The 19,518-nt window shown below is 42.9% G+C and overlaps 1 protein-coding gene across 3 annotated transcripts in view; it reads left to right on the forward strand.

Annotated features, from left to right (window-relative positions):
- TUBGCP2 (tubulin gamma complex component 2) overlaps positions 1-19,518 on the forward strand; it is a 348,385-nt gene that overhangs the window by 49,576 nt on the left and 279,291 nt on the right. For all 3 annotated transcript variants that reach the window (XM_073686175.1, XM_073686172.1, XM_073686173.1), the window contains exons 4-5: positions 16,616-16,786; positions 16,894-17,053. In XM_073686175.1, coding sequence (XP_073542276.1) covers positions 16,616-16,786; positions 16,894-17,053 — 331 coding nt within the window. The remainder of the gene's footprint in view (positions 1-16,615; positions 16,787-16,893; positions 17,054-19,518) is intronic.

Genomic DNA, 19,518 nt, shown 5'->3' on the forward strand with positions numbered 1-19,518 from the left:
AGGAATGCGGTAGGGCCAACTGAATGCTGCGCTGGGACAAGGACGGGGACAGTGTTGCAACGACAGGTGCATGGCGGGAGGCATCTTCGCATGCGCCAAGGATCACTCATGATGGGCACACCTGCTGTTCCCATGTCTTTTCAGCACTGTATGCATGTGTCTGATGATGTGTCACACACCACATGGCCAGATAAGGTTGTAAAATGTCATTTCCCAGTGAATGCATTTGTCTTAGTTGAAAGCAATGCAAAAACGCATCAAAAACGCTACGTGTAAACATAGCCCAAGATGTGGAGGAGCATTTTTGTTTTTGGTATTTATTTTGCCTTATATACAAGTCATTACCCTGGAAAGGCTGTCCCTTAACATTTTTCCCAGGAAAATCCATTTTCGTTTAGTTTTTGAATGTTTTATTGTGAGTCCGTAAAAGTGGCGTAATGCCTATGACAACATTGTTGACAGCAGTGATCTGGGAGTCAGAAATTCTTCCAGGGTCTTCCCCATGCTGTTCCCATGTCATTTGAGCACTGTTCCCATCTATTTGGTCAATTTTTAGGCCTTCTTCAGGTCGCTGGAAAAATGCTCGAGTTTCCCATAGACTTACATTGGGCTTGTTACTCGGACCGTGCACTCGAGCATTCCAATTTGCTCGACTCGAACAACGAAAGTTTGGAAACACCTTCTCATTTAAAGATTTTTCTGTATTTTCATGACTATGAAAATTGTACATTAACACTGAAGGAATCAAAACTATGAATTAACACATGTGGAATTATATACTTAACAAAAAAGTGTGAAACAACTGAAAATATGTCTTATATTCTAGGTTCTTCAAAGTAGCCACCTTTTGCTTTGATAACTGCTTTGCACACTCTTGCCATTCTCTTGATGAGCTTCAAGAGGTAGTCACCGGAAATGGTCTTCCAGCAATCTTGAAGGAGTTCCCAGAGATGGTTAGCACTTGTTGGCCCTTTTGCCTTCACTCTGCGGTCCAGCTCACCCCAAACCATCTCGATTGGGTTCAGGTCCGGTGACTGTGGAGTCCAGGTCATCTGGCGTAGCACCCCATCACTCTCCTTCTTGGTCAAATAGCCCTTACACAGCCTGGGGGTGTGTTTGGGGTCATTGTCCTGTTGAAAAATAAATGATGGTCCAACTAAACGCAAACCGGATGGAATAGCATGCCGCTGCAAGATGCTGTGGTAGCCACGCTGGTTCAGTATGCCTTCAATTTTGAATAAATCCCCAACAGTGTCACCAGCAAAGCACCCCCACACCATCACACCTCCTCCTCCATGCTTTACGGTGGGAACCAGGCATGTAGAGTCCATCCGTTCTCCTTTTCTGCATCGCACAAAGACACCGTGGTTGGAACCAAAGATCTCAAATTTGGACTCATCAGACCAAAGCACAGATTTCCACTGGTCTAATGTCCATTCCTTGTGTTCTTTAGTCCAAACAAGTCTCTTCTGCTTGTTGCCTGTCCTTAGCAGTGGTTTCCTAGCAGCTATTTTACCATGAAGGCCTGCTGCACAAAGTCTCCTCTTAACAGCTGTTGTAGAGATGTGTCTGCTGCTAGAACTCTGTGTGGCATTGACCTGGTCTCTAATCTGAGCTGCTGTTAACCTGTGATTTCTGAGGCTGGTGACTCGGATAAACTTATCCTCAGAAGCAGAGGTGACTCTTGGTCTTCCTTTCTTGGGGCTGTCCTCATGTGAGCCAGTTTCTTTGTAGCGCTTGATGGTTTTTGCAACTGCACTTGGGGACACTTTCAAAGTTTTCCCAATTTTTCGCACTGACTGAGCTTCATTTCTTAAAGTAATGATGGCCACTCATTTTTCTTTACTTAGCTGCTTTTTTCTTGCCATAATACAAATTCTAACAGTCTATTCAGTAGGACTATCAGCTGTGTATCCACCAGACTTCTGCACAACACAACTAATGGTCCCAACCCTATTTATAAGGCAAGAAATCCTACTTATTAAACCTGACAGGGCACACCTGTGAAGTGAAAACCATTTCCGGTGACTACCTCTTGAAGCTCATCAAGAGAATGTCAAGAGTGTGCAAAGCAGTCATCAAAGCAAAAGGTGGCTACTTTGAAGAACCTAGAATATAAGACATATTTTCAGTTGTTTCACACTTTTTTGTTAAGTATATAATTCCACATGTGTTAATTCATAGTTTTGATGCCTTCAGTGTGAATGTACAATTTTCATAGTCAAGAAAATACAGAAAAATCATTAAATGAGAAGGTGTGTCCAAACTTTTGGTCTGTACTGTATATCAACTCACATGGGAATATCGCCCAGTAGATTATCCCGGTCGATCTGCAATTGATAAATTGAAAAATGTTAAATATTTTACTTTTAGATGAATCAAAGAATACTTTCGATCTATCAATTTGGGAACATGTACCGCATGACCGCACATGACAAGCTCCCACGTCTTGGAGCTGAGGTGCCAACAAATGGATTACGCGGTGAAGGAGGGATATAATGACTCCTTACTAGGTTATCAATTTGTGTTTTGGACCTTTTCGGTGTCAGAGATGGTTTTGATGATATAACCTCATTTAAAACAGGATCAGAGAGGAGAATAGGCCAATATCTGTTGGTTATATATCATGCATGTCCCTCCACTGAGCTTGGTAGGGGGGTAATAAGTCTCACTTTCTGATCCTGTTTTTTCTCCCTTGGTTTTAAAAGTTCATCACTAGAGGTGACTTTTGCTCTCTCATACCCATATTGGATAACATCATCCCGATAGTGTCGAGCTCTAAAGCCTCTCAGGTCAGCCTGTTTTTCGAACAGAGCATTGGTTGAACATATGCGTCGAACCCTGAGGAACTGGCTTGTGGTTATTGACTTAATGACTTGCGGAAGGTGGAATGATCTTACATTCAGAAAGCCATTAACAGCCGTTTTCTTTCTGTAAGTATCAGTGGTGATTATTTCACCCTCATCTTTCGTGATTTTCAGGTCTAAGAAGTCAATTTCCTCAGGGCTCGAAGCATAGGTCAACCTAATATTGTATGGATTGATGTAAAGCTCTTGAAATTTTTTTTATAGAGTGCACCCTCCCCCCTGCCATACCATGAATAGATCGTCAATGTACCTTACCCACATCTGGACCGCACCATTTTCTTCTGCTGGGTAGATGATATTTTGCTCCCAGTACCCAAGAAAGAGGCATGCATAGGAGGGCGCTCAGGATTTCGATATATTTAAAATGGAATTTTTTGAGAATACTAGACTCAGGGAGTTTAGTGACCCTCGTGAGGGCCACACTCCCTCTGCAGTTGATCCCTGGGAAGAAGTTTGGTGTCCGCTGCATTCACGAGGATGCTAAAGACTATCTGGTGGCCAGAGTGGTCATTGAAACGGCCCGAGGTACTGAGTCCCATGAGGTCGGTGTGGTCCCGGATTTGTTGTACCCAACTATAATAGGTAGCGACTGTGTTGTTTTGGGACTTGTGGGGGTGGGGCGGAGACCTCAATTGCTTGGGTAAGAAATGGGTTGGCCCTAAAAAAGAAAATCTCACTAACCTCAGAGTCTTACGATGTTCCCTTCTGTGTCATGGGAGAAGAGGAGAAAGTAGTGTCCCCTGAGGCAGACAATCCTGAGATAGGTATGTCCAGAGAAAAATTTGGGTTCAACAAACATGGAAACCTATCTCTAAAAGAAGTGTTCAGTAAGTTAAGTCATAAACCGCATAACACAGGAGTTGGGAGCGGACACTAGGTTTCCCTTTTTCATGTTGAGTGGGTACTTTTTGTACCAGGTTATTAAGGTTCCTGTTAGGCCGGGAGCACCATGTTTGTTTTTGGTAACATTGGTGTTTATGCTGCACTCTTTATAAACCCAACAGAAGATTTAAAGAGACAGTATTCCTGTGTCTACCTCTACGTGCAACCAAGTGAACCAATCTACCACAAAGGGTGTTCTTGAGCAAAACCTGTTTCAGCTTGTCAGTGATTTGTTAGAAGGTGAACCTTCGTTCCAGTCTCAAGACAATAACCCAAAGCATACTGCTAAAGCAACACTCGAGTGATTTAAGGGGAAAAGTGTAAATGATTTTGAGTGGCCTAGTCAAAGCCCAGGCCTTAATCTAATTGAGAATCTGTGGTCAGACTTGAAAATTGCTGTTCACCAGAGGAAACCATCTAGCTTGAAAGAGCTGAAGCAGTTTTCCTTGAAGAATAGGAAAAAATCCCAGTGACAAGATATGGAAAGCTCATCTAGAATTATCAAAAGCGACTTGCAGCTGTAATTGCTGTAAAAGGAGGCTCTACTAAATACTGATGACTTTAGTGGGGGTGAATAGTTATGCACACTGAAGTTTACAGTTATTTTGTCCTATTTATTGTTTGCTTCACAATAAAAAGAAAAACAAATGTTCACAGTTCTAGGCATATAATTTAAATGAACTGATGCAAACCCTCAAAAAAAAACCTCTGAAATTCCGGGTTGTAAGGTAGCAAAACACACAAAAAAATGCCAAAGGGGTGAATACTTTTGCAAGCTTCTGTATACTTTGAGATTTGTTGCCTAGGATTATCAGCTGTATATCTATATGGGCGATACTATTGAGGACCTAACAGCAGGGTAATCCTAATTTAGGTAAATTAGGATTACCATAATTTTTAATATTTGCCAAATGCCAGACCTAAAACGGGAAAGGTTTAATCTGATTTCATATTTCAGACATTGAGAAAAACATGCATATGTGTCTTTTTATATAGGGTATGTAAGCTTCTGGTTTCAAGTGTGTGTGTGTGTGTGTGTGTAATATAAATATATATATACACATATGTATACACAGTGGGTATGGAAAGTATTCAGACCCCTTTAAATGTTTCACTCTTTGTTTCATTCCAGCGATTTGGTAAATTCTGAAAAGTTCATTTTTTTTCTCATTAATGTACACTCTGCACACTATCTTGACTGAAAAAAAGCAGAAATGTTGACATTTTTGCAAATTTATTAAAAAAAGAAAAACTGAAATATCACATGGTCATAAGTATTCAGACCCTTTGCTCAGCCACTCATATTTAAGTCACATGCTGTCCACTTCCTTTTGATCCTCCTTGAGATGGTTCTACTCCTTCATTGGAGTCTAGCTGTGTTTAATTAAACTGATAGGACTTGATTTGGAAAGGCACACACCTGTCTATATAAGACCTCACAGCTCACAGTGCATGTCAGACCAATTGATAATCATGAGCTCAAAGGAACTTCCCAAGGAGCTCAGAGACAGAATTGTGGCAAGGCACAGATCTGGCCAAGGTTGCAAAAGATTTTATGCATTACTCAAGATCCTTAAGAGCACAGTGGCCTCCATAATCCTTAAATGGAAGAAGTTTGGACCACCAGAAGTCTTCCTAGACCTGGCCGTCCAGCCAAACTGAGCAACCGTGGGAGAAGAGCCTTGGTGAAAGAGGAAAAGAAGAACCCCAAGATCACTTTGCCTGAGCTCCAGAGATGCAGTAGGGAGATGGGAGAAAGTTCCACAAAGTCAACTATCACTGCAGCCCTCCACCAGTGGGGCCTTTATGGCTGAGTGGCCCGACGGACGCCTCTCCTCAGTGCAAGACATATGAAAGCCCCCGTAGAGTTTGCTCAAAAACACATGAAGGACTCCCAGACTATGAGAAATAAGATTCTCTGGTCTGATGAGACGAAGATAGAACTTTTTGGTGATAATTCTAAGCGTTATGGGTGGAGAAAATCAGGCACTGCTCATCACCTGCCCAATACAATCCCAACAGTGAAACATGGTGGTGGTAGCATCATGCTATGGGGGTGTTTTTCAGCTGCAGGGACAGGACGACTGGTTGCAATTAAAGGAAACATGAATGCGGCTAAGTACGGAGATATCCTGGATGAAAACCTCTTCCAGAGTGCTCTGGACTTCAGACTTTGGCCTAAGGTTCACATTCCAACAAGACAATGACCTTAAGCACACAGCTAAAATAACAAAGGAGTGGCTTCAGAACAACTCTGTGACCATTCTTTCCTGGCCCAGCCAGAGCCCTGACCTAAACCCAATTGAGCATCTCTGGATAGACCTGAAAATGGCTGTACACCAACGTTCACCGTCCAACCTGACGGAACTGGAGAGAATCTGCAAGGAAGAATGGCAGAGGATCCCCAAATCCAGGTGTGAAAACTTGTATCATTCCCAAGAAGACTCATGGCTGTACTAGCTCAAAAGGGTGCTTCTACTCAATACTGAGCAAAGGGTCTGAATACTTATGACCATGTGATATTTCAGTTTTTTCTTTTTTATTAAATTTTCTAAAATTTCTACATTTTGTTTTTTGCAGTGAAGATGGGGTGCAGAGTGTACATCAATGAGAAAAAAAAATGAACTTTTTAGAATTTACCAACTGACTGCAATGAAACCAGAGTGAAAAATTTAAAGGTGTCTGAATGCTTTCCGTACCTACTGTGTGTATGTATGTGTATGCATGTGTGTGTAATATATATATAATATATTATATTAATATTATGTAAATATATAGTATATGTGTATATTGTAGGCAGCCGACAGGGAGGATACTGGACGGAGTGTATATCTATCCCAGAAAGTTAAGTTGGGTGAGATATTAAAAGCCGGGTAGTACTTGATGGTGCTTCAGCTTAGCTGTTGAGCCGCTTTATTTATGGTAGTTCTGGAACGTTTTTTATTGGAACGATGAGTAGGGTTTGGCAGTAGGACTCATCACTCCCACTCCTGCTCCATTACAGGTAGTACTGGACGCTCATCCAGCTCAGTTGAGAGAGTTCTGTTGTCCTCTTCCTCTCTGAAGAGACAATTTACATATTTCCCTGAGGAGCATTGCGGCTTTAAAAGTCTCCCCACTGTGACATGCTTAACATGTAGCTCTCCGCAAGGATAAATGTTACCCCTTAGATACCGGTCTGACGCTTCTCCCCCCAGTCAAACCAGAACTCGCACTTTGCACTGGCGAGGGGCAGTACCCCGAAACAGTTTCTTCAAATTGACTTTCTGGTTCTGGCTTATATCCTAAGTCATGTGATAAGGCTCATTAAAGGGTCACTAATGACTTTTAGGATTGCTTCTTCCTGTAGTTGGCACTAGAGTTCTTGTCCTCTTCCTCTCTGAAGAGACAATTTGCGCAGTTCTCATTACAGACACAAAACCCTGAAGGAATAATCTTCATTAGAGTCACAGCCTCCAGACTGACAGGAGGCATTCCTGAGGAGGAAATGCACATCCGTTAAATGTGCTAAATCCTGAGTTGCTGAAGCCAAGTCCTCATACATCCCAGGTAGTATGAGTCGGAGGTATGATATGTTAGTGCCTAGGAAGTCTTTGTTTTTTGGTTGCATTATTGTTTTGTTGCATTTTGGCTGAAAATACAGTATACATAATACACATACAGTGGGGAAAATAAGCATTTGATTCACTGCCGATTTTGCAAGTTTTCACACCTACAAAGAATGGAGAGGTCTGCAAATTTTATCATAGGTACGCTTCCACTGTGAGAGTCAGAATCTAAAAATAAAAAAACAGAAAATCACATTGTATGGTTTTTAAATCAATAAATTGCGTTTTATTGCATGAAATAAGTATTTGATCACCTATCAACCAGCAAGAATTCTGGCTCTCTGATATGTTAGTTTTTCTTTAAGAAGCCCTCCTACTCTACACTCATTACCTGTATTAATTGGACCTGTTTGAATTTATTGCCTTTATAAAAGACACCTGTCCATACACCCAAATCAATCACACTCCAACCTCTCCTCCATGGCCAAGACCAAAGCGCTGTCTAAGGACATCGGGGACAAAGTTATAGACCTGCACAAGGCTGGGTTGGGCTACAGGACAATAAGCAAGCAGCTTGGTGAAAAGGCAACAACTGTTGACACAATTATTAGAAAATGGAAGAAACACAAGATGACTGTCAATCTGACTCGATCTGGGGCTCCATGCAATGTCTTGCGTCGTGGGGTAAGGCTGATTCTGAGAAATGTCAAAAATCAGCCCAGAACTGCACTGGAGGACCTGGTCAATGACCTGAAGAGAACTGGGACCACAGTCTCAAACATTGCGTTAGTAACACACTACGCCTTCATGGGTTAAAATCATGTATTCTCAATTACAAACCTTGCCATTAGTCTTAAAACACTCAGACGTTACTATACTTAATAGCGCTTTTAGTCATTTTATCTTCAAGGGAAAACTTCCTAGGATTAGAATGAATAAACTGATAGCCTCCAAGGAAGAAGGAGGCATCAACTTTCCATGCATCAGGATTTATAACCTTGCTTGCCTTTTTCGCTATATAATAGATTGGATCCATAAAAGACATACATACTCGGATTTCTCGTTAGATTCTGACTATGCATCCCCCTATAGCTCTCCTCCACTTACGATTTACTTCGCTACCCTTATTTTCCCCTAAAGATCACTGATTTTTTGATTACTATCTCTACATGGAAAGCAGTCAGGAAAAAATATGGCCTTTCATTCCGAATCTCAAAACACCTTCCGTTATGGCATAACCCAGAATTCCCACAAGGCAGTGAGAATATATTCTGTATAAAATGGCAACAAGCAGGTGTTGGGAACATATCTCATCTTCTCCACCCAACTAAACAAAGATGGCGAACTTGCGCAGAAAAATATGATCTACCCCCACAACACTTTTTCCAATATGAACAGATCAAACTCTCCGTCATGGCTAACTTAAGGGAGGTTACTTTTGAAACTTCCCAAAATGAGCTGGACACTATCCTGTCATCTCAAATGGGTACCCCCTCAATATCTACGTTATACTCCTCAATGAAACCTAACCTTGTGGATACACACCCAGATACCTTTTTTAAGTATTGGAAACAACAATTTGAAAATGTAGATGTCCCTGAGAAGATTAGAAAGGGTTGACTGTTATTCAGGAAACATATTATAAATGATTAGCACAAGTGAAGCATTTTATTGAGGTTAAGCAACAAGATGCCCTATGTAATAAAAAAAACAAGCAGGTAAATTTCTTCTAAAATGGAAACAATTTATTATAAATTGCTGCTTAATAGGGGAAAAGGAGAATTGAAGAACCCTTTACATCTACACCATGGTATATATTAGAAGATCTCAAAAACAGCCTGGGTTCACTACGTTCAACTTAAAATAGAGAATGAAAAGTTAAGAAGAACAATCAACGGGCCAGGACTTCTGGCATAGATATCGATGCATTAGTTATCCATGATGGCTTTAACTTTTACAAATTTAAGTATGTGAATAGAGTTGTTATAGGCCCAGTCTGCGCACGGGCCCCTTACCTCCCTACCTACCTGATCTGATTTATTCTACGTATTTGTGTTGTGGAAATCAAATAAAAATGATGTTCAAAAAAAAAAGAACCTGTGGTCATAGGAATGGCTCTGATCTGTATGGATGGAGGTAAGCTCTCCTTTAGAAACAGTACAGAACTACGGCAAACTATATTTCTAGGACTGACTGATTATAATTCAGAATCTATATTTTATCAGATAAGTCACTCCCACATACCTTCCTTGATGAACTTATACGGGGGCTGGCTAATGGAATGTGGCTAGCTCCCCAAAAATTATGAGATCACAAATTTTAAGTATATCTGCCCACCTGGATGTCCCAGGTGGGAGATATTAATGCCATATTTCTGGCTACATAGATAGGAACCATCATCTATAGCCATCTGTTCAATATTAATTTGGGAATGATGCGCAGCTGGCCAGTGATGTAAGTAAATAGGTTTTGTTCGCCACTTAGTCACAACGTCATAAAGATATCTCCCATAATTGTAGAACCTACAAATGTCACAAAAAAACAATATTCACAACTAGATTTCGGCTCCAAAGTGTCTGCTATAACTCCCTTTTGAAGACCAGAAGAATTACCACCGGAGGTGATAAATTTGTCGCCTCCCAGGCTCTTGTGTAAACTTCATGTCTGCTCTCCCATCAGATAACCCACTTAAATCACCTATTCACAGCAGGGGGTCCTAGCTGAATAGGGATCTTTTTGAGTGATTTTTGAGTGCTAGCTCTTGTTTCCTTCAATTCATGATGAAGTTATGCTTCAATCTCCAGTATGAGGGTAACACAGTACCTCTCGAGATTGGTTTGTGGATTTTTGTCCCATTTTACTATTAAATCTGTATATACACACGTGGTAAAATTGTTGGTTCCCCTCATTTAATGAAAGAAAAACCCACAATGGTCACAGAATAAACTTGAATCTGACAAAAGTAATAATAAATTAAAAATCTATGAAAATGAACAAATGAAAGTCAGGCATTGCTTTTCAACTCTGCTTCCACAGAATTTAAAAAAAAATTAAACTCATGAAATAGGTCTGGACAGAAATGATGGTACCCCTGAAAATAATGTGACAAAAGGTTTATTAAATCAAGTTGTGTCCACTAATTAGCATCACAGGTGTCTACAGCCCTGGACAGAAATGATGGTACTCTTAACTTAATATTTTGTTGAACAACCTTTTGAGGCAATCACTGCAATCAAACGATTCCTGTAACTGTCAATGAGACTTTTGCACCTTGCGACAGATATTTTGGCCCACTCCTCATGAGCAAACTGCTCCAGTTGTCTCGTGTTTGAAGGTTTCCGTTTCCAGACGACATGTTTCAGCTCTTTCCAAAGATGCTCAATAGGATTTAGGTCAGGGCTCATAGAAGGCCACTTCAGAATAGTCCAGTGTTTTTCTCTTAGCCATTCTTGGGTGTTTTTAGCTGTGTGTTTTGGGTCATTATCCTGTTGCAAGACCCATGACGTGCGACTGGGACCAAGCTTTCTGACACTGGGCAGCACATTTCTCTCTAGAATCCCTTGATAGTCTTGAGATTTCATTGTACCCTGCACAGATTCAAGACACCCTGTGCCAGATGCAGCAAAGCAGTCCCAGAACATAACAGAGCCTCCTCCATGTTTCACAGTAGGGACAGTGTTCTTTTCTTGATATGCTTCATTTTTTCGCCTGAACATAGAGCTGATGTGCCTTGCCAAAAACTTCCATTTTTGTCTCATCTGTCAATAGGACATTCTCCCAGAAGCTTTGTGGCTTGTCAACATGTAGTTTGGCAAATTCCAGTCTGGCTTTTTTAGGATTTTTTTTCAACATGGCTCGGGCGGCCATTTTCCTGTAGATCACGGCCTCAGGAAGATGGCTGCGGCTACTGGAATCCGCACACGCTGCTCTTCTTCACTGCCCGATGCCACTCACAGCCCGGCACAGGTCCATGCTCCGGCCCCTCTTCTTCACCACCCGACACCAGCCACGGCCAACAGAGATACAAGCCCCGGCTCCATCCGTATCTAACCTCTGCCACCGCCAGAGGACCCTGCGATCCCGCTCCACCACCACCGGTAAAGTAACGTTCGGACCATAAGACTCACCCCCCGTTTTCCCTCCAAATTTGGAGGAAAAAAGTGCGTCTTATGGTCTGAAAAATACGGTAATATTATACATGCCATGTTTCCCATGTTTGGAAAGCTAAAATCATGATTGGAAATGTGGCATTAAAGGGGTTGTCAGGTACTTTTTTAAAAATGCGAGTGTGTTTTAATTAAAAATACAAACTTCTTTGTAATTACCTTGCGCAGCTGATAGTGCCGTTCACAGGCAGCACGTGACCCCCGGCTGCAACGAGCAGGGTCCCTTTTCCGCGTTACACTGGTGGCTGCTGGGTTGTGGGCAGGGTTTTTCCCCTGTGTCACACCCAGCATCCACCGCGCGCTCTCCCTGTCCTCATTCACTGGGAAAGCACGAGGTGGATGCTGGGTGAGACGCAGAGGAATATCCCCGCCCATATCCCAGCAGCCACCGCGGGGACCCCAGCACGCCGAGTCACGCCTCACTTATCATGACGTCAGCGTGGGGTCACGTGCTGCCTGTATGCGACCACCGATAGCGCCGCTCACAGGCAGTATCACAGCACAAGGTAATTAGAAAGAAGGTTGTATTTATCATTAAAACACACTGGCATTTTTTTTTTTTAAAAGTACCGGACAACCCCTTTAATATCTCCCACCGGGCACCGCAAGGGGCGAAGATATCCTGACAGTTGGGTATCCCATAATTTTCTAAAGACCTAGTCACATCCCATGACCAGCCCCCATAGGAGCTCACCGAAGAGAGTTTTGTGGGGGTATATTTTATCCAATAAAAGCAGATTTTGAGTTTTTGCCATGGCAAGTCCTGGAAGGTGCAATTAGTTTCCTAAAAATGGAGTACTCTCCTCCAATACGATCCTTGCTATTTCCTTGACACAGATTTAGTACATTTCTTTTGTTATCTCTTTTTATTTTATGCAATTGTATATATATATCTGTTGCATTGTTTTTTTCCATTTTGTAACATCTTTGTATATTTTTATACATATACTACTTTTTGGATTAAATATATAAAATGTAATAGCTTTGTTCCTCTTTCTCTATAAACCGCACCCCTTAAGCCATACGCTACCTGTAACTGGTGTCCAGCCGCCATGTATAAATGATTGATTGTGGGAGCTAGTTCCTTTTTGTTATCGTAGAGTTTAGTAGCGACTGTACCAGGGGGTGTGTGTGTGTATGTGTGTGAGCTAGATATAGATATATACAGTACAGATCAAAAGTTTGGACACACCTCATTTAAAGATTTTTCTCTCTTTTCATGACTATGAAAATTGTACATTCACACTGAAGGCATCAAAACTATGAATTAACACATGTGGAATTATATACTTAACAAAAAAGTGTGAAACAACTGAAAATATATCTTATATTCTAGGTTCTTCAAAGTAGCCACCTTTTGCTTTGATAACTGCTTTGCATACTATTGGCATTCTCTTGATGAGCTTCAAGAGGTAGTCACTGGAAATGGTCTTCCAACAATCTTGAAGGAGTTCCCAGAGATGCTTAGCACTTGTAGGCCCTTTTGCCTTCACTGTGCGGTCCAGCTCACCCCAAACCATCTCGATTGGGTTCAGGTCTGGTGACTGTGGAGGCCGGTCATCTGGCGTAGCACCCCATCACTCTCCTTCTTGGTCAAATAGCCGTTACACAGCCTGGAGGTGTGTTTGGGGTCATTGTCCTGTTGAAAAATAAATGATGGTCCAACTAAACGCAAATCGGATGGAATAGCATGCCGCTGCAAGATGCTGTGGTAGCCATGCTGGTTCAGTATGCCTTCAATTTTGAATAAATCCCCAACAGTGTCACCAGCAAAGCCCCCCCACACCATCACACCTCCTCCTCCATGCTTCACGGTGGGAACCAGGCATGTAGAGTCCATCCGTTCACCTTTTCTGCGTCGCACAAAGACACGGTGTGAACCAGGCATGTAGAGTGACTACTTTGAAGCACCTAGAATATAAGACATATTTTCAGTTGTTTTACACTTTTTTGTTAAGTATATAATTCCACATGTGTTAATTCATAGTTTTGATGCCTTCAGTGTGAATGTACAATTTTCATAGTCATGAAAATACAGAAAAATCCTTAAATGAGAAGGTGTGTCCAAACTTTTGGTCTGTACTGTGTGTATGTATGTGTGTATATATATATATATATATATATATATATATATATATATATATATATATATATGTATATATATATATATATATATATGTATGTATATATATATATATATATATATTTGTATATATATGTATAGTATATGTTAATACACAGTTGCTTCTCACAAAGTTAGAATATCATCAAAAAGTTTATTTCAGTTCTTCAATACAAAAAGTTTAACTTTATATAGTCATTACACACAGTGATCTATTTCAAGTGTTTATTTCTGTTAATGTTGATGATTATGGCTTACAGCCAATGAAAACACAAAAGTCAGTATCTCAGTAAATTAGAATATTTTATAATAACAGCTTGAAAAATGTTTTTAAAATCGGAAATGTTGGCCTACTGAAATGTATGTTCAGTAAATGCCCTCAATACTTGGTCGGGGCTCCTTTTGCATCAATTACTGCATCAATGCGGCGTGGCATGGAGGCGATCAGCCTGTGGCACTGCTGAGGTGTTATGGAAGTCCAGGTTGCTTTGATAGCAGCCTTCAGCTTGTTGGGTCTGGTGTCTCATCTTCCTCTTGACAATACCCCATAGATTTTCTATGGGGTTGAGGTCAGGCGAGTTTGCTGGCCAATCAAGCACAGTGATACTGTCGTTTATAAACCAGGTATTGGTACTTTTGGCAGTGTGGACAGGTGCCAAGTCCTGCTGGAAAATTACATTTCTATCTCCAAAAAGCTTGTAGGTAGAGGGAAGCATGAAGTGCTCTAAAATTTCCTGGTAGATGGCTGCGCTTATTTTGATCTTGATAAAACACAGTGGACCTACACCAGCAGATGACATGGCTCCCCAAACCATCACTGATTGTGGAAACTTCACACTAGACCTCAAGCAGCTTGGATTGTGGCCTCTCCACTCTTCCTCCAGATTCTGGGACCTTGATTTCCAAATGAAATGCAAAATTTACTTTAATTTAAAAACAACACCTTGGACCTCCTTGGCCCAGGTAAGACTCTTCTGGCATTGTCTATTGGTCATGAGTGGCTTGACACAAGGAATGTGACACTTGTAACCCATGTCCTGGATACGTCCGTGTGGTGGCAGCTCTTGAAGCAATGACTCCAGTAGCAGTCCACTCCTTGTGAATCTCCCCCAAATTTTTGAATGGCCTTTTCTTAACAATCTTTTCAAGGCTGTGGTTATCCCGGTTGCTTGTGCACCTTTTTCTACCACACTTTTTCCTTCCACTCAATTTTCCATTAATATGCTTGGGTACAGCACTCTGTGAACAGCCAGCTTCCTTAGCAATGACCTTTTGTGGCTTACCCTCCTTGTGGAGTGTGTCAATGACTGCCTTCTGGACATCTGTCAAGTCAGCAGTCTTCCCCATGATTGTGGAGCCTATTGAAACAGAGTAAGGGACCTTTTTAAATGCATAGGAAGCTTTTGCAGGTGATTTTTTTAATTATTCTAATTTACTGAGAAAATAACTTGTGTTTTCAATGACTGTAAGTCATAATCATCAACATTAACAGAAATAAACACTTGAAATAGATCACTCTGTGTGTAATGACTCTATATAATGAGTTTCACTTTTTGTATTGAAGAACTGAAATAAATGTACTTTTTGATGATATTCTAATTTTGTGAGAAGCACCTGTATCTATATGTGTGTGTGTGTGTGTGTGTGTGTGTGTGTATATAGTATATGCTCACTATGAGTTCCCAAATAACTGGCCAAGTATTGAAAGCAGCTGCAGCCTCGACCATCACTCATCTTTGAATTGCATAGTTGTCCTGACGACTGGAGGTGGCGGAGTGTTGGTTCCTGTTTACATGGTAACGGCGGGGAGAGGTCTGCGGGATCTCCTGCCTGTTCTCCGTGACGAATAGATGGCAGCGGTGAGATCTGTGTGATTCCCCTGCTGTATTTCTTGACAGTACCCTATATGTTTTAAACAATACATGAGCAAAGCAAACCTTTTAATGCTTCACTTATCTTGATGGTATCACTGCATATATAGTTTTTGAAGAATAGTTAATCCAAAAGACTGTTTAAGTTAAAATAATAGCACAAATAGGTATGGATAGATGTGATGTTGCAGTTGGCATCAAGCAAAGAATTATAGGGTTATTTCTAACATTAAAGAGAACCTGTCGTCAAAAAACCTTATTAACCTTCAGATATGGGGTTAATCTGCAGGTTAATGGCGTTCTAACACTATATGGTCGCTGCTCTGAGAACACCTCTGTCTGGAGGAAATGAACTTTATTCCTCCCGTCGGGCTCAGTCTTCCAGTCACAGGGGTGGCGGCCGGTGAGATTTCAGTCGCCACTTTGTGCATTAACGCTATACTCTCTTGTTAGACTCTGCTGTCAGTGCCAGGGGCGCAGTTACAGTCGTTCTCTATGAACGGAGTGGTGACTGAAACCATGCCAGCGCCACCCCTGTGACTGAAAGACCAAGTCTTTCGGGAGGAATAAAGTTGATATCTTCCCTGCAGCAGGTGTTTCAGTGCGGCGGCCACACTGTGTAAGAAAGGTATTAACTGGCAGATTAACCCCTTATCCGCAAGTTAATTTTTTTACATGACCTGCTCCCTTTAAGTTATGACTTAGAGAAAAAGATAAGTGATTATTTACAGATTGGTGGAAGTCTTGCTTTAGTGACACGTGTGATCTTGAGAACTGAGCTTTGAAATGCCCCATTGGAATTGAGTAGTTCAGTTAATTTTCTATGGAACTAATGGAGATTTTTTTTTTTTTTTTAAAGCAATCCCATTGAAATTGCATGCATGCACAGCCACTCCTCTATGCCAAGTCAGCATTTCAGAGACCATTCTTGGGATCATTTTGACCCCTCTGAATCTGTAGTATCACCTATACTTTGAATAGGTAATAACATTTAATGTTGGGGATGGCCCTTTTAAAAACAATACAGAAATCTCCATATTTGGTTTGGCATTGATATATTTAACTAGTATTCCTGTCCAGTCATGATTTTCTCTTTCCCAAGTTTCACAGAAATGTAATTAAAGGAGTTTTTTTTCATTCTCCCATCTCATTTCATAAGACCCTCCAATATCTATATCAAAACGCTAAGGAGAGAGTGGAAATCACTACCAATACTACTGCCAGTAGCAGCCACCCTATTGCTTCCTGCACCTCACAGATCTCCATGCAAGAGCTTGAAGAGTTACGCAGGCAACTTGGAAATGTAACAGCTACAACTAGTGGACCCCAGGTAAAGCTTGTGTATCTGACACTATTGTCAATATCGTAGATGTATGTTATATTCATAGTTCTCATGTTTGTATCAATTATTATGGTTTTATATCTCTATACTTTCAGCCATTGGAAGTTTTGCGTAAACAGCTCAGAGACAAATTGAATAAGAAGAATGTTGGACTCTCGGTTCCAGTATTCCCACAATGGGTGTATGAGCGACCAGCTCTGATTGGCGATTTCTCTTCTTCATCCAGTACAAGTACAGATTTCACCATGCCAATAGGTTTGTATGACTACAATAATGGCCTGGAATGCTTTTTTTTAAAGGGAATTTGTCACCAGAAACAGGGCTATTAACCTGCAGATATGCAGTTAATCTGCAGGTTTATAATGTTATTATGTTGCACGAGCCTGCATGCAGCTGAATGCAGCGGGGAGAAAATTAACTTTATTCTCCCCACCAGCATTCGGTTTCAGTCATGGGGCGGCCCTAACTGACACTCCCTCTGCATTGGGGCCTCTGTCAGTCAGGGCCAGGGAACGCAGTTACAGTGGCTGCTCTGTATTCTCAGCGATGACTGAACCCGTGGTGCCTCCCTCCCCATGACTGAAACCAAATGCTGGCTGGGAGAATAAAGTTCATTTTCTCCCCGCTGCATTCGGCTGCATCTGGCAGCATAATAACGCTGTTAACCTGCAGATTAGCTGCATATCTGCAGGTTAATAGCATTATTTCTGGTGACAGGTTGTAACATACCTGGCGGCGTCCTTGCATGGTGGTCCATCTCCCACTGTGCAAGAGGGCGCACTTGATCTCCTGTCCAGAATGTCTCTCTGGCTTCCCTCCATGCTGTCTGTTTGTGTCTGTTTCTGCTGCTTAAGGGCGGCGCCCGATCACTTCCTGCCTTTTGTACCTGCTGTGGGTCACTCCCCTTGTGCGTCCTCAGCCTATTGCTGTCTGTCACTTGGTATATAGCTCAGCAGCTCCCTTCTATCCCTGCCTGAGCATAAGTGTTTCCTTCAGTGTGTGCTTGCACTCTGAAGGTGCCAGGTCCCGTCCTTTGTTTCCTTGTCTGCCTTTCCTGGAGGCTGTATTTCCAGGCCTGTCTGCACTTAGTCCTGTATGTCTCCTGCTTTGCGGTATCAGCTCCCGTGTCTGAACTGTGTCCTGTATGCCTCCTGCTTTGCGGTATCAGCTCCCGTGTCTGAACTTAGTCCTGTATGTCTCCTGCTTTGCGGTATCAGCTCCCGTGTCTGAACTGTGTCCTGTATGTCTCCTGCTTTGCGGTATCAGCTCCTGTGTCTGAACTGAGTCCTGTATGTCTCCTGCTTTGCGGTATTAGTTCCCGTGTCTGAACTGAGTCCTTTCTGTGTATCTTGTCTGTCCTGTCTGAACACGCTCCTAGCCTGTTCCTCCTGCCTTCTAGGGGCCGATTACCTAGACCTGTTCCTGTATCTTGTCTGACCTGTCTGAACACGCTCCTAGCCTGTTCCTCTCGCCTTCTAGGGGCCGATTACCTAGACCCGCTCCTGTATCTTGTCTGTCCTGTCTGAACACGCTCCTTGCCTGTTTGTCCTGCCTCTCTGGGGGCCGTATTCCCAGACCCGCTCCTGTATCCCGCTGCAGTGTCGGTCTCCTCCGTACACTCAGTTCCAGTCTGAACTCTCTCCTATCCTTTACCTGTTTTGCCTCTATGTCCGTTCCCTTCCTTTTTCTGCAGAGTCTGTACTCGTACCTAACTCCTGCCTGTTGTCTCTGTACTCCCGTTTGTGAGTTTGTGGTCCACTCGCTACTTCACTGCAAGTACCCTGTGGGTGTCTGGCTCTGCCTTTCCCTTCCTGTCTGTTCTGTGTGAACAGAGCCCTGTCCCCCCTACTCAGCCTTGCCTGCTCTGACTCCTTTGCTCACCGCTCCGGCGGTTCTAGCCTGCTCTCACTCCTTTGCTCGCTGCTCCGGCAGCCTTGCTCCGCTCTGACCTTTTTGCTCACTGCTCCGGCAGTCTCGCTCCACTCTTGCTCACCGCTCCAGGCGGCCTCGTCCTGCTTCTGCCCGCTGCTCCGGCAGTCCTGTCCTGCCCTGCTTCTGCCCGCTGCTCCGGCAGTCCTGTCCTGCCCTGCTTCTGCCCGCTGCTCCGGCAGTCCTGTCCTGCCCTGCTTCTGCCCGCTGCTCCGGCAGTCCTGTCCTGCCCTGCTTCTGCCCGCTGCTCCGGCAGTCCTGTCCTGCCCTGCTTGTGCTCGCCGCTTCGGGCGTTCCCTCTCTGCTGTGGTTGTCTACCGCATCTGCGGTTCTGTGACCCAGTCTGTACTGGGTCTTAACCTTTCTGTGCTCCAGCCCGTCCTTTCGGCCAGTACCTCCCTGCCTGCATACTCGCCTGTATCCACCCATCTGCATACCTGCCGTGTTTGCTTACATCCACCAGTCTGTGCCAGCCTAACCTGCCTGTTCCTGAGTCCCAGTGTGTACTGGGTCCTATCCCGCCTGTGTTCCTACCTGCTAGTGCCTCCCTGTCTGCACTCTAGCTGTGCTTGCCTGTACCCCTTTACCTGTATTGTTCCTGAGTCCCAGTGTGTACTGGGTCCTATCCTGCCTGTGTTCCTACCTGCTAGTGCCTCCCTGTCTGCACTCTAGCTGTGCTTGCCTGTACCCCCCTGCCTGCTTACCCGCCTGCCTGCATACCAGTCGTGCCTGCCTATACCCACCAGTCTGTGTGCCAGCCTACCAGTCTGTTCCTGTATTCCCCTGTGTGG

This window comes from Phyllobates terribilis, unplaced genomic scaffold (genome assembly GCF_046119375.1).
Source record: "Phyllobates terribilis strain yellow unplaced genomic scaffold, ASM4611937v1 Scaffold_5__5_contigs__length_657084704, whole genome shotgun sequence".
In the NCBI taxonomy this organism is placed as follows: domain Eukaryota; kingdom Metazoa; phylum Chordata; class Amphibia; order Anura; family Dendrobatidae; genus Phyllobates; species Phyllobates terribilis.